The following is a 13,447-nucleotide window of genomic DNA, read 5'->3' as shown; positions in this document are numbered from 1 at the left end:
AGGGCTAGTGTTTCGTAAATTACAAAGCCATTACCAAACATATTACTCTCCCACCCCAAAGTGCTTTACTGTCCCCTCCCCCCTAAAAATACTAAGTCCAAGTATAAGCCTTAAATTCAGAGCCTCTGTGTTCTTAATCCTTCTGAATCTTTACTGCCCAGTTTCCTGCCCTTGAACCTTGGCTCACTGCTTCCTTCACTTGTAACTGCCCTCCCTTTTCATCTCTAAATACCCTTTCTTGAAGACTTCTTTAATCACTGCCCCTAGCTCCCAACAGTTACTGACTGAACCCCTGAAATCCCACAGAATTTAATGACTGAAGTGCTCATTCGGTACATACATACTACCCTAGGCTGCGGGCATACATTTCTGTCAATTCTTGTCCTGCAAATGAGGGTTTTTGAGAGGAAGACTTGTGGCCTATCTCTTCTCCCCCATGACATCTCTTACACTACCCTAGTGCTTAATAACATTTACTGAATACCTACCAAGTGCCAAACTTTGTGGCAGGCCCTGAGAAATTAGAGATGATGAGGACAATGCCAATTCTTCAGGCATTTTTGATGTAATAAATATTTGAGTACAGTCATAGACTGAAAATAGACTTTCTCTCCAAAAACTTAAAGTCACTGAAAGCTTCCTGTGCTAGTAAATTTCCTCCTTTTCTGCCCTGATAAACACTAAAATAATTATAGATTACTAATGTGGCACAGAACATGTATATTTTTCAATCAGCCTGTGCTTAAAGCAAGCCATGACCTGGTTTTATGAGAAATCCAGATGGTACGGGGTAAAGCTAATTAACCAAAGAGGTTTTTACAAATATTGCCACAGGTTGTAGCAGTTTCAACCAGCTTACCAACTGTTTTAGTCTAGTGACATCTAGTGGCAAATGTATTATTTTTCTTTCTAAAAAGCACTGCTGTAAATTAAACTACATTAAAGAGAGGCCATCTTATGAAAACAAGGGGCAAAATATGAGACACAACTATGACATTAATTAGCAGTAAAAAATGTTTTTAATGTCTATTTGGCCTAAATAACTATTAACCCTTCTCATTAGGATTTATCAGTTTTTCCTTCTCTTGTAGCTGGTAAATATTAACCTTGAATCAATCAAGTTCATAAACTTCTGGCTCAGTGTTTTCCAACACGTGGCCCATAAGCCCATTTCAGAATCACCTAGAATGCTGGTGCAACATATGGATGGATGCCTTACAACAGAACCTACGGAGTCAGACTGAGTTTGAGGCCCTATAATCAGCACTTCTAAGGAAGTTTCTCCAGGTGGTTTCTTATTCATAATAAAGTTTTAGAAATAATTACTATCAAGACCACAAATACAAATTCTTCGAAGTTGTTCTGATCCTAGTCAACTCTTCCTGCCTCTCTCAGACAGAACAGGGTGCTCCAACCCTTAGGTTCTCTGATGAGTTATTTTATTTATTGCACATACTATGTTGACTCCCAATTTATCTGTTAACAGGATAGCTTCCCTTCCTAGACTGAGGCCTCTTCACGGGAAGGAGTAATATTTTTTGCTTTTCTGTCTCTAGCCTACCGATATCTGATGAACAGCAAGAGTGTAATGAATTTGGTTAAATGAATAAATATATAAAACATCACAGTTCTCAAAAAAAGCATGAGACTTCTACTTGTGCTCAGAAGTGAAAAACTTTATGTAGCACCAATTCCGAATACTATTAAATTAGTATGAATTAATGTCTAATAATCAGTTAAAATTTGGGGAGGGATGGGGAAATGGAATTTTTTTTTAAATTCTGGGAATACCTGTAAAACCTTGGCTTTCCTAAATAAATATTTCAGTCTCAAATGCTAGTGTGTTTTAAAATAGAAGAATTTTTATGTGATTTTTGGAAAAGTAGAAAAATTGAAAATGACTAACAAAATGTTATTCTATTCAGCCTTAGAATGTTTCTAGGCTGCCACTTAGCAGAAAGTACTGACAAACCAGAACCTTAAAAGGAAATACATACTGTACATCCATCACATCCTGGGGTAAAAGGCGAGCTCCGGCAGGAAATGATATTGCCTAGAAAGATATATCCTTGGGTATTAGCTAAAGTAAACCATGTATATTCTGTTTAAATTCATCTTATAACACAAATGCAAAGTTTAAAGAAACGAAAAAGGATGAATAATCAGTATATAAACTATCTGATAATTAATTACTCCAGTAAGTTAATGTTTAATATGGCTTGGAATTTAACTCAGGATTTAACCAGCATACGTCTGGATATCTAGAGAAAGAAAAGAAGAGAAAAGCAAAGCAAAGCAAAGCAAAGCAGTGCATCTCAGGTATAATTTTGGTCAAGAATTATTTTGGCATCTTTTAATTCTATCGTTTTACTTATATGGAAGAATTTAAACCACAGATACCCTCCCTGATCCTGACTACGGGGCTACCTTCTATTCATTCCTGAAAGCCCAGCTCAAATGTTCCTCTGGGAAGCCTGCCCCAAATTCCCAGGTCAAATTAATGATTCTCTCCTCCATGCCTACCTCTTGTGGGCACATGGCGTGCATTATACATAGTATATTACTGTGAGTTATTTACCTGTCTAAATCACTCACAGAACTTTAAGCTCTCAAAGGGCAGCAGCTGTGCTTTATATTCTTTGTACCGCCACTATCTGGAGCACCACTGGGACCTTAGCAGGAGCTTACTGATACTTTGCAGAAATGAATGACCAGTGGAATAATCAAAAGCTATTGTGATGAGGCGCTTAAGTAAAATGAAGAAATGATAATTGACAGAAAACTATGGATGAAAAAGCATCCTTAATGTGACAATGAGTGTGTATATGTCCATGAATGAAAAATTGTGCTGAACACTGGAATTTGACACAACATTGTAAAATGATTATAAATCAATAAAAAATGTTAAAAAAGAAAAAGAAAAAAAAAAAAGAAAAAGCATCCTTGGGGAGGATTTCTGCTTCTCCCCATGAAGGAGTAACTGCTGTGACACCTTTCAGCCATAAACGCCTAGAAGACCAGACAAGGTATCTGAAACATTCTTTGCAGATATCATGTAACAGTCGCATAGGACTTTGAGCCCCGAGAGAAGGAAAACTGGTGAGCTCTATCATTTTGCCAGCTTATTGCTGAAAGGCAGTTCCCAGGACGCAGACCAGGGAGGCCCAGCAGCCTCGGTGAGCTGAAGAGAGGGTGGAGTCTGGGGAGACTCAGGTATTTAGAATTACACAATGGAATCTGAGAGACGAGGGAGCTCCGGAATCTGGGAGAGGGGGCACCCTCAAATCCCCGTGCACAAGATTTATGAGCTGAAATTCCACGAGGCTGGAGAAAGACCTGCAGGAAAGCAGTCGGCCAAACAACTTCCGAAACTCACACGGGGCTAAGAGGGGTTCATGTTCCCGCCAGCCAGGGTGGAAAGACCTCGTCCTACACGGGCACTGGGTACAGTGCGCAGAGGGTACTGCCTTAGTAGCAAGGCTTAATTAAACCAGACTAAAGGCTGGCTTGAGCCTTTAAAAGCTGGTATGAGCCCTAACAAAACTCAAAAGCAAGTCCAGAAAGGGTCACCTGATGACAAGTAACCTAACCTTATGCCAGAACAAAGTCCAACATCGCGTAAAGTAATCAAACAAAATCCAGCACCCCAAAACATAAAATATACAATGTTTGGCATATAATAAAAATTTTCCAGGCAAGAAAAAAAGCAGAGAAATGTGACTTGTTAACAAGGAGAAAGTTTATTAAAAAAAAATCCAGAAATAATGGACTAGCAAACAAGAGTTAAAAGGGTTATTATAAATATAAGTTATACGTTCAAAAAGTAGAAGAGAACATAAACATGATAAGCAAAGAAATGAAGGCTGTTGTTAAAAGGGGGAAGGGACATCTGAAGCCAAAAAGCACAATTACCTGAAATTAAAAATACATTGGATGGGATTAAAGACAACATAGACACAACAGGAAAAAAAGACCACTGAATCTGGAAACACAGCATCAGAAACTACCCAAAGCAGGACAGAAAGGAAAAAGACGAAAATAAAATCTGAAAGATGCATCAGTGACCTGAGAGAAAACATGAGGTGGTCTAACAGAAATTAGGAGGGTTGGGGAAGCAAAATACTGTAAGAAATAATGGCCAAAGTATTTGATGAAAACTATAAACCTATAGATCAAAGAATATATGGAGCATATTAGTATGAACTCATCCTTTTCAATATATGTAGGTAAATATAAAAATACACATGCAAATGTGTGAGCTCATATGCAGACACACATGTAAAGACATGCACGTATTTCCTTGCTGAACTCACCAAGAGGGTCTGGGAGTGGTTTCTAAACACCACTCTCCACTAAAAGAACTGGGGCTCTTGGAGAAATGCTTGATTCTAGGGCTGGGGCCAGGGAAGAACAGGTAAGTCTGGAACATTATATTGTGACAGAAAATAAAATATGTTCAAAGAATAAAGAGACTGTGTCAAAAGGACGTAGGAAGCTAAACTGAAGGTATTCCAAATGGCCAAATTTGGAGCAGTTTGAGATTGAAAATATACAGCTGTCCCTTGGTATCCGTGAAGGGACCGATTCCAGGACCCCTGTGGATACCAAAGTCCTTGGATGCTCAAGTCTTTTATATAAAATAGCATAATATCTGCATATAACCTTCGTACATCCTCCCATATAAAACATCCCTAGATTACTTGTAGTATCTAACACAATGCAAATGTTATGTAAATTGATGTAAATGATACGTAAATAGCTGCTGGCACTGAGCAAATTCAAGTTTTGCTTATTGGCACTTTCTGGAATTTTTTTCCCCAAATATTTCCAATCCGCCCTTAAGTGAATCTGTGGATACAAGACCTGCAGATATGGAGGGCTGAATGTAATGACTTCAACAGACTATAACTCACTGAATAAAGCAGAAGTTCACTGTTCTACATTTACTTACATGAGGAGGAGAGAAAGGTCTTCTTTATAGTAAAACACAAACTAATAAATGTAAAAGGAATGACAAAGTTAGAAAATCACTATTTGGTAACCATCACTATATAATTAATTCAAGCAGGAAACGTCAGTGGATGTTAATAAGCAGTGAAAGAAAAGTGTTAAAAAAACAAGATTACAAAGTCTCACGATACCACCTCAAAAACACAGTAATTGCCCAAAAAAAGGGAAAAAACTTTATAATCAAACTGGGAAAAACTGATATTTTTATATAAATTAAAAATTGTATACAAAATTTTATATAATTATATAAAATACACATATAAATAAAAACAGAAAGAATTTGTTTCCAGCTGACCTGCACTACGAGAAATGCTACAAGTTCTTCAGACTAAGAATAAATGACAATTGAATAGAACCTTGAATCTGTAGGAAGGGATTAAGAATTCCAGAATAAACATGTGAGGAAATATTTTCTGTACATAGAAACTACATAGTTTTTTTCCTCTCTTGATTTCATTAGAAGATATATGGTTGTTGAATACAATTCTTTAATAGATATATATATATATATATATATATATATATATCTCCACCATGAGATTTCTAATACATAGAGATCCACAACATATGACAACACAGAGAAGTGGGAGACGATGGAACCATACCACTGAAAGGCTCTCACGTTTTATGTGACGTGGCACAATACTAACTCCACGTGATAACGTATAATACATTGAGGATGTATACTGTGATCCCTAGAGCAATCACTTAAAAAATAACACAAAAGAGTACAACTAAGAAAGCTAACTGAGGAATTAAAATGGAATACTAAAAATATATTCGATTGATCCAAAAAAGACAGGAAAGGAGCATGAGGGGAACCGAAAGCAGACAGAACAAATGAGAGCAACATGGTAGACCTATATCCAACCACACCAATTTACACTCCAATTAAAAGGCAGACTGTCAGCCTGCATACAAAAGATCCAATTATATGCCATTGACAAGAAATGCATTTTAAATATAAAGACACAGACAGACAGATAAATGGGAAAAGATACACTGTGCAAACAGTAAGCATAAGAAAGCTAGGGTGGGTATACTAACATAAGGCAAAGCAGACATCAAGACGGGGGTAATACCATGGACAGAAGGACACTATGATAAAAGGGTCAATATAAAATCATTAATGTGTACGTACCTAATAACAGACTTCCAAAATACAGACAGAATAAAAGGAATAGATAAATTCACATCACAGTGAGAGATTTTAACACTTCTCTTTCAGTAAGTGATATAATTAATTAAATAAGGATACAGGAGATTTTGAACACCATTAATCACAACTTGACCTAAAACATTACACCCAACAACTCCAGGACATTCTTTTCAAGTGCATATGAATGTGTTTTATTCACCTAATAAAAATAAGGTCCCATAAATGTTTGTTGAATAAATAAATGAGATGAATAAATACATAGAGGTGGAAGGTGAGTGTGTGCTGAATTTAAAGTAACAGCCCTTGGCTGTACTGACTATCTCATAGTTAGAGAAATGAACAAGATGTTGAAGCTGACCATGTAGCCTCAGAATCACCTACATGTCTCTGTTTCAAAATATTTAAAGCTCTTAGATCCTCAGTTCTCCCAAAGAGCACTACACAATGCTAGGCAAAGAAGAACAGAGGCTAGTGAGTGAGTCAGAAAAACCAGAATACATGGGGTAGTCATGAAGCTAGAGGAAGGGAGGTTTAATAAGCAGGATGAAATCCTACGTTAAATATGAAAAAGAAAAGGACGACATGGGCTGAGAAAAACTTTAGGCATGACATTTATGCAAGAAAAGGGACCACTAGGAACCCTCCAGAGGAGCACATGTCAATGAGATGATGTATGGGAGAGCCTGACCACAAAATCTTAAGAATGGTCAAAGCAGAAAGGATGCAGGGACAGCACACGGTGGCCATGTAGTCAGTCAGTTTGGCCACAGCGGTAAGAAAAGAAAAAGCATGGTAGCAGAAAGAAGCGATGGCGTCAAAAGAAGGTCTTTTTGTCTTTCCTCTTTAAAAGATGGGAAGAACCTTGTATCTCTGCACAAGAGGAAAGAGGTTCACAAAGGTAGGTGGGAGAGACAAGGAAAGGACGGAAGCAGAGTCCCAGCAAATGGAGGAATAAGGGAAATGGAGAGGAGCTAAGTTTCAGAGAAAGGCACAGACACTTCCTCCGAGACTTAACAGAAAGAACCAGGAATGGACGCGGGCACAGAGATTTTCCAGAGGAGTAAAGTGGGGCTGCTCTCGCAAACCTTCCCCACTAGTTAAAGCGACCATTCTCCTGGGGCTTCCCGCTCTCCTAAGTCAGACTCGCATTCTGCTGGTTAACAGCCATGTTTACAAGGTTAACTGAAGTGCTGTTACACATACAAATAAACCTACAAGGTAATCGGGAATGAATTATCAACTTTTCAAAGATGGTATCTGGGGGGAAATATACTCTTGGCATCAACCCTGGGTCTAGAGGTCACCTCTAAGCCATTCAGAGAAGACTGGCTCTGATTAAGATCCACCCCCTCCACTTTTCGATGCAGGGGTAAGGCCTGACAGCTGGCAGAGGCAGGTGTCTGATAAATGTCAGGACTTTCTTCCTTCATTTTATTTGTCTGGCTAATAGCTTCTCGGCCTTTTGCCTAAGATCAAGTGTATTTGTCTGGCTAAATAATGAGTGGGTGAGAAAGATATGGATAAACTGGTCATCTGAAATCCAGCTCCCTCTTGTTCTTCACATCAGCCTTTTCCATTGATTCATTCTTCCCCCCGCTTCAACCTCAAGCACTAATTCTCAATGTTCCATGTAATTTGAGTGCCTTCACTGCTGTTCCGTGAGGTTTTTGCTCCACCAAGAAAATCCCAGGCTCTTTTTAATTGTCAAAATTTCCTTCACGTGCATCAGGTTCTTAAACAACCAAGCACAGAACTCCCAACAGAGCTGCTTAGTATCACTTAAGCACTTACACTGTAGATCTTCCTTGTTGGTAACAAAGACAGTCCCCTCCTTAGGCAGCAAGGCAATCTTACGTTGTACCCAAGGTCAGTAACAAAAATGATCGGTCAGTTGCAAAGAACGTCATACAAGTATGCACAACCGCATGTACACACATACATTCATCACCAGGAGTGAACAGAGTAATTACTTTGTAACTTATTTATATACAAAACATCAATATTGTGTTTCTCTTTTGAGTATTTCATTTTTACAGAATGACATAAAACAGTGGGATTTATTTAAAAATACAAGTGGTTGAATTTTAAATAAAAAATCTACAGGGCTTGTTTAACCCCTGGAAATCTGCCTAGTTTGCATCCAATCTACATTTTGCTTTTGTGCTCTGTCCTGGCCATTTATTGCTGCTTTGTTTCAAGTGCTTACTATTAAATGTGTTACATGTCAAAACAAATTGCTAATTCAGAAACTGCTATGAAAAAAAGAAATTCTTTTGGCTTAAAATAAAAGAGGAACATTACTAATGTAATGATATTTGGCATTCGTATGGAGCGTAAATTATACCCCGGGATATTTATCCAAAAGGGTTAAGACCAGAGAAAGAATCTGCTTGCCTGTTAAAAATGCAAACATTACCTCAGTCATAGGAATAGCCCCAAACTCGCCCAGTCACTGCCTCTGCAGATCACCCACCAGCATTCGCATTACATCACACGACATTACGGAACAATAGTGAACTCTGTGTAATACTTGAATATATTGTTTTCAAAGAATAAACTGTCATTAACTTGAATAAAAGCTTTCTGAAATCAAACCTGGGGGGTACAGCCCTCACTGAGTGGCCCTTTTACTACTTTGAGAAACAGCCTCATCCTGAAAGCAGTAAAGTAGGGGGAGAGATTAAAGGCAACAGTGATGAGTGGCCCCAGCCCAGCAGGCAGACGCAGGGCTTTAAATCATGAGGCAAACAATGTCAGAGCAGCAGGCTCTGCACCAAACGCTGCACCTGAGAATCCAAACCAGCTGGGGCCGATCCCCTATTTCTGACACAGCCTCGTGATTTTCACCATGAGCTTTGCTAGAATTGGAAACTGAGTCTTTCCTCCTTAAAGTGTAAGTGACTTACGGTATCAGTTTCAGGTGTACAACAGTGATTCAATTCGATATTTTTATACACTACAAAAAGATCACCATGATAAATCTAGTTACAATCTGTCACGATACAAAGTTACTACCGTATTACCGAGTATATTCCCCTTGCTGTACGTTACATCCCTATGACTTATTTCATAACTGTAAGTTTGTACCTCTTAATCTCCCTCGCCTATTTCCTTCATCAGCAACTCCCCTCCCCTCTGGCAACCACCACTTTGTCTCTGTATCTGAGTCTGAAACTGAGTCCACTGTATGTACAAAACAGTTAAAACTCGATGTCCTGATGCCATCTTGAGATGGGCTATCACTTATAGCCATGTGACTTCAGGCAGTGAACTGAAGCTCGCAGCCTCAATGTTTCAATCTAGAAAATGGAAAGAATAAGAGGGATCATGCAGAGCACAGGAGGTGAGGATTAGCCACTACTACTACCACGATTACACTTATTTCCACCCAACTGTCCTGCTTACCTACTGTTCCTAATCACTGTCGAAGATGTTTCTTCGCACGTGAAACGTGAGCATCAACTTAAATGCTCGCTGGCTTTCTCTGTTCCCCGCAGTCTGGCCACTGCACACATGTTGCCATTTCTATTTTCACACCGCTCTCATCAGGTAATTCCCCTTCCTGCCTCAGCCAAATCCCAGGACACCTCTTACCTACAAGCCTCCCCTCAAGAGCTCGCCTCTCCCGCACCTGTTCTCAATATTCTCAACAACCAAGGTTCAAAGGGGTGAAAAACAAAGCCGGGGCAACTAACAGCCACTTGGCAGCCAAGTCCCAATTAAAATCCAGGTAGTGGAACCCTACTACCCTGTTGGTGGGAATGTAAACCGGTATAGCCACTGTGCAAAACAGTACAGAGGTTCCTTAAAAAACTAAAAATAGCGCTAGCATATGATCCAGCAACTTCACTCCTGGGTATATACACAGAAAAAATAAAAACATTAATTTGAAGAGACACATGCACCCCAATGTTCACACCAGCACTATTTACAATATCCAGGACATGGAAACAACCTAAGTGCCCATCAACAGATGACTGGATTAAAAAGATACAGTATATTTATACAATGGAATATTCCTCAGCTGTAAAAATGAAACACTGCCATTTGCATCAATGTGGAGGACCTGGAGAATATTATGCTTAGTGATATAATTCAGACAGAGAAAGACAAATACCATATGATATCATGTGTATGTGGAATCTTAAAAATAATACAAGTGAATGTATATGCAAAACAGAATCAGACTCACAGATACAGAAAACAAACTTGAGATTACCAAAAGGGCTAAGAAGGAAGGAGGGGCAAGTTAGGAGTACGGGGTTAACAAATGCAAACTACTATATATAAAATATATAAGCAACAAGGATATACTAGTTAGCACTGGGAATTATACTTATTATCTCATAATAACCTATAATGGAACCTAATCTGCAAAAATACTGAGTCACTATGCTGTACATCTGAAACTAACACAATATTGTAAATCAACTATATGTCAATTAAATAAAATCCAGGCAGCAACGCACCCAAGTCCAGCTGTGTTGCATTACTGCACCACATTAATTATTCACACTCAGGGTTCCCAGTGACGATTTTAAATCTGAGGTTAACTTCTCTTAATACCAAACCTTCTCCCAGATGCTTCTCCTTCTGGTCAGCTTATCATAAAATATGAATTATTTCAAATGTTTAAAAAAGAAACACTAATTCCAGAAAATTAATAAATATACCTCAAAGTTCTGGAATTTTGGGGGGTTTGTTTTGGGTTTTTGTTTCTAGTATTTCCCTAAAGTGGGGACAAAAATAGTACACACAGTTCTCACTCAGGACTAGACTTTCAGAGAAAGGATGCAGTTAACAGGAAGCAGAGGCATGAAAATCGTGGCCGTGCACAGCACCACATACAGCTCCAGGAGGGATGGAGTCTAGAACACAAGAGTCCACCTCTAAGTTTCTAAAGATAAACGTATGTCTTTCAAATCTGATTGCACAGCGATATGTGGAGACAGAAATTTCATTCATGTTGGCTTCTTCAGAGACTCACTTTATTCCTCAAAATAAGAGAAACTAATGCAAAGATGGGTAACAGGACGTCATGTGTTGTTTTGTGTAAGAGCCAGAAGAGGTCACCAAAGTCTGATGCTGAGACCTGTGGGGAAAGACTGAAGGTTTGCATTTCCCCATCTGTGAAGCAGAGGAAGTGCTCGAGAGAATGAGACGACACATGGACCGTCTGTAAAGCATCATTTGCTTTTATTTTTGACGTACAGTGTGCAATAGTGTAACTAACATGAGATTTGACGTCAGTGATGAAGGTTCAAGTTCAACCTCTATCAGCCAACTGTCTGATCAGGCACAAATCATCCAAACATATTTAATGATGCAAGAACTAAAGGGATAATGTGTATGTGTATGTAGGGAGGGAAACTTTTTAATACAAATTGCTATATAAGCATAAGATCTTTTACATTATACTGTACCAGATTAAGAAAACCAAGGTAAGTCAACTAAATCATTTATATTTCTTAATCTTTCGTGGGGAGAGGGAGACAGTGATTCTTACAGCAGAAACCCCATTCAGTTCATAGAAAACCACTGCCAGTACTTAATAGAGATATCAAAATAATAAAGTAATATATGTATTAATATAAAGTTAATAAAAATGTAAAATAAAAGTATCAAATGAATAATAAAACTCATTAAAAAGGTAACCACCTCAATATATGCTAATCAGGAGGGCTGACGGTTTGTACACATTCTCTCCTCTCAAATACGAACTCCCTCTTGCAGAAAACGGTTGCCAGGATTAACTGCAAGTGTACCAGTGGTCATGGGGATTTTCATGGATCTGAGCTATTCCATCCATAGTCCAGATCACAAATAAGAATGAAAATCTTCTGGTGGAAATATGACAGGTAAGCCAATTTCAACATCTTTCATTCGTTCTTTTACTTAGTCCCTACTTTATACCAGGCTCTATTTCAAGTGCTAAGAATACCAAACTGCACAAAATACAGAAGGTTCCTGCCACCAGGGAGCTCACATTCTAGCAGGGAAATACAGACAGCAAGCAAATAAGTAAACTCTGCAGCAAGTCGATGGAGGTTATGTGTGCCAGGGAAAAACAGGCAGGGAAAAGAGCTGCAGTGCTAAATAGGGCAGTCAAGGAAGGCTTCCCCAAGAAGATGCCATTTAAGCAAAGACCAAAAAGAGATGATGAGTAAGACACACGGTTATCAAGGGAGGATGGTGAGGCTATGCAAACCTTCCACTCAAGCTCAGGGAAGACAAAATGAAAGGACTTACCTTTCAAAAGCGGCTGGAAGGTTGGAATCTCTTGCAGCTTGATGACATCGGGGTCGTTGCTGACATTCCGTGAGGCCTGGGAGCCCTGAGCGACAACCACGATGTCATCCATCTTGGCTCGATGCTTAGCTGGAGAAGGGGCCACTGAAAATAGTTACACTGCTCAGGTGTTGCATGTGGGTTAGCCACCTCTGCCTCGCCAAAGCTGTTTTCACTGTAGTCATTTAAAAAACGTTTTTAACACACACACGAATGCTAACTGTAGTTACCCTGCACTGGGGGCTGAGTAGGGGGGATGAATTATGGAGGACCTCTGTTTTCTATGGCATTAAAAAAATTCTCAAACTTTATAGGAGCTTAACCATACATGAAACTTTAAAAAAAAAAAACTTTTTTTAAATGAAAGTACTGGGGATTGAACCCAGAACTTTGTGCACGCTAAGCATGCACTCTACCACTGAGCTATACCCTCCTCCTGCTTTTCTAATTCAAAGTATTTTATTGTTGAACACACAAAAGAATAAGTAAATTGTTTTTAATTTCTGCTTCTTTGAACCTGCTGACGTTGGTCCCCATTTCACCAGTGAGAAAGTAAGGGTACGAAATTTAGCTGTGACTTGCGCAAGGTCAACAGGGCCAGAAACAAAGTTAGGAAAGGAGCCAGGGGTTATGGGTTGTTGGTATACATGGCCCATCCCTGTGACGCTTCGGTTGAAAGCTGTGTAGCCACCGGAATCACAGCCAGCTGGGTATGTTTAATCCATCCTTGCCACTGGGAAAACAAAAACCCTGGTTCTCAACCTGAAAGGATGGTGCCAGCTTCCTCGCCCTATAAAGATACAGGGCAGAAATAACCAGTAGGTCCACTGTAGACTGAGGCAAAATTCAGAAATTTGCAGGACTGCTAGAGAGGCAGGTCAATTTCAGGACCCTAAGCCGAATGTGATCCACTTAGAGGGAAGTGATTCAGACTATCCAGGACTCCCTAGACCAAGCTGTCCTCTGCTCCCAAACATCTTCCTGGTTGGG

The 13,447-nt window shown here is 39.2% G+C and overlaps 1 protein-coding gene across 4 annotated transcripts in view; it reads right to left on the bottom strand.

Moving 5' to 3' along the window:
• Positions 1 to 13,447, bottom strand: part of BORCS5 (BLOC-1 related complex subunit 5) — a 68,607-nt gene that overhangs the window by 53,082 nt on the left and 2,078 nt on the right. For 2 of the 4 annotated variants that reach the window (XM_074357955.1, XM_010946438.3), the window contains exon 2: positions 12,419 to 12,562. The exons of 1 other annotated variant lie outside the window; for it this stretch is intronic. In XM_074357955.1, coding sequence (XP_074214056.1) covers positions 12,419 to 12,562 — 144 coding nt within the window. The remainder of the gene's footprint in view (positions 1 to 12,418; positions 12,563 to 13,447) is intronic. One more of the 4 variants, XM_074357954.1, reaches the window with a different exon arrangement.

Source organism: Camelus bactrianus, chromosome 34 (assembly GCF_048773025.1).
Source record: "Camelus bactrianus isolate YW-2024 breed Bactrian camel chromosome 34, ASM4877302v1, whole genome shotgun sequence".
NCBI lineage: Eukaryota > Metazoa > Chordata > Mammalia > Artiodactyla > Camelidae > Camelus > Camelus bactrianus.
This window is presented reverse-complemented; position numbering and strand designations above follow the sequence as displayed.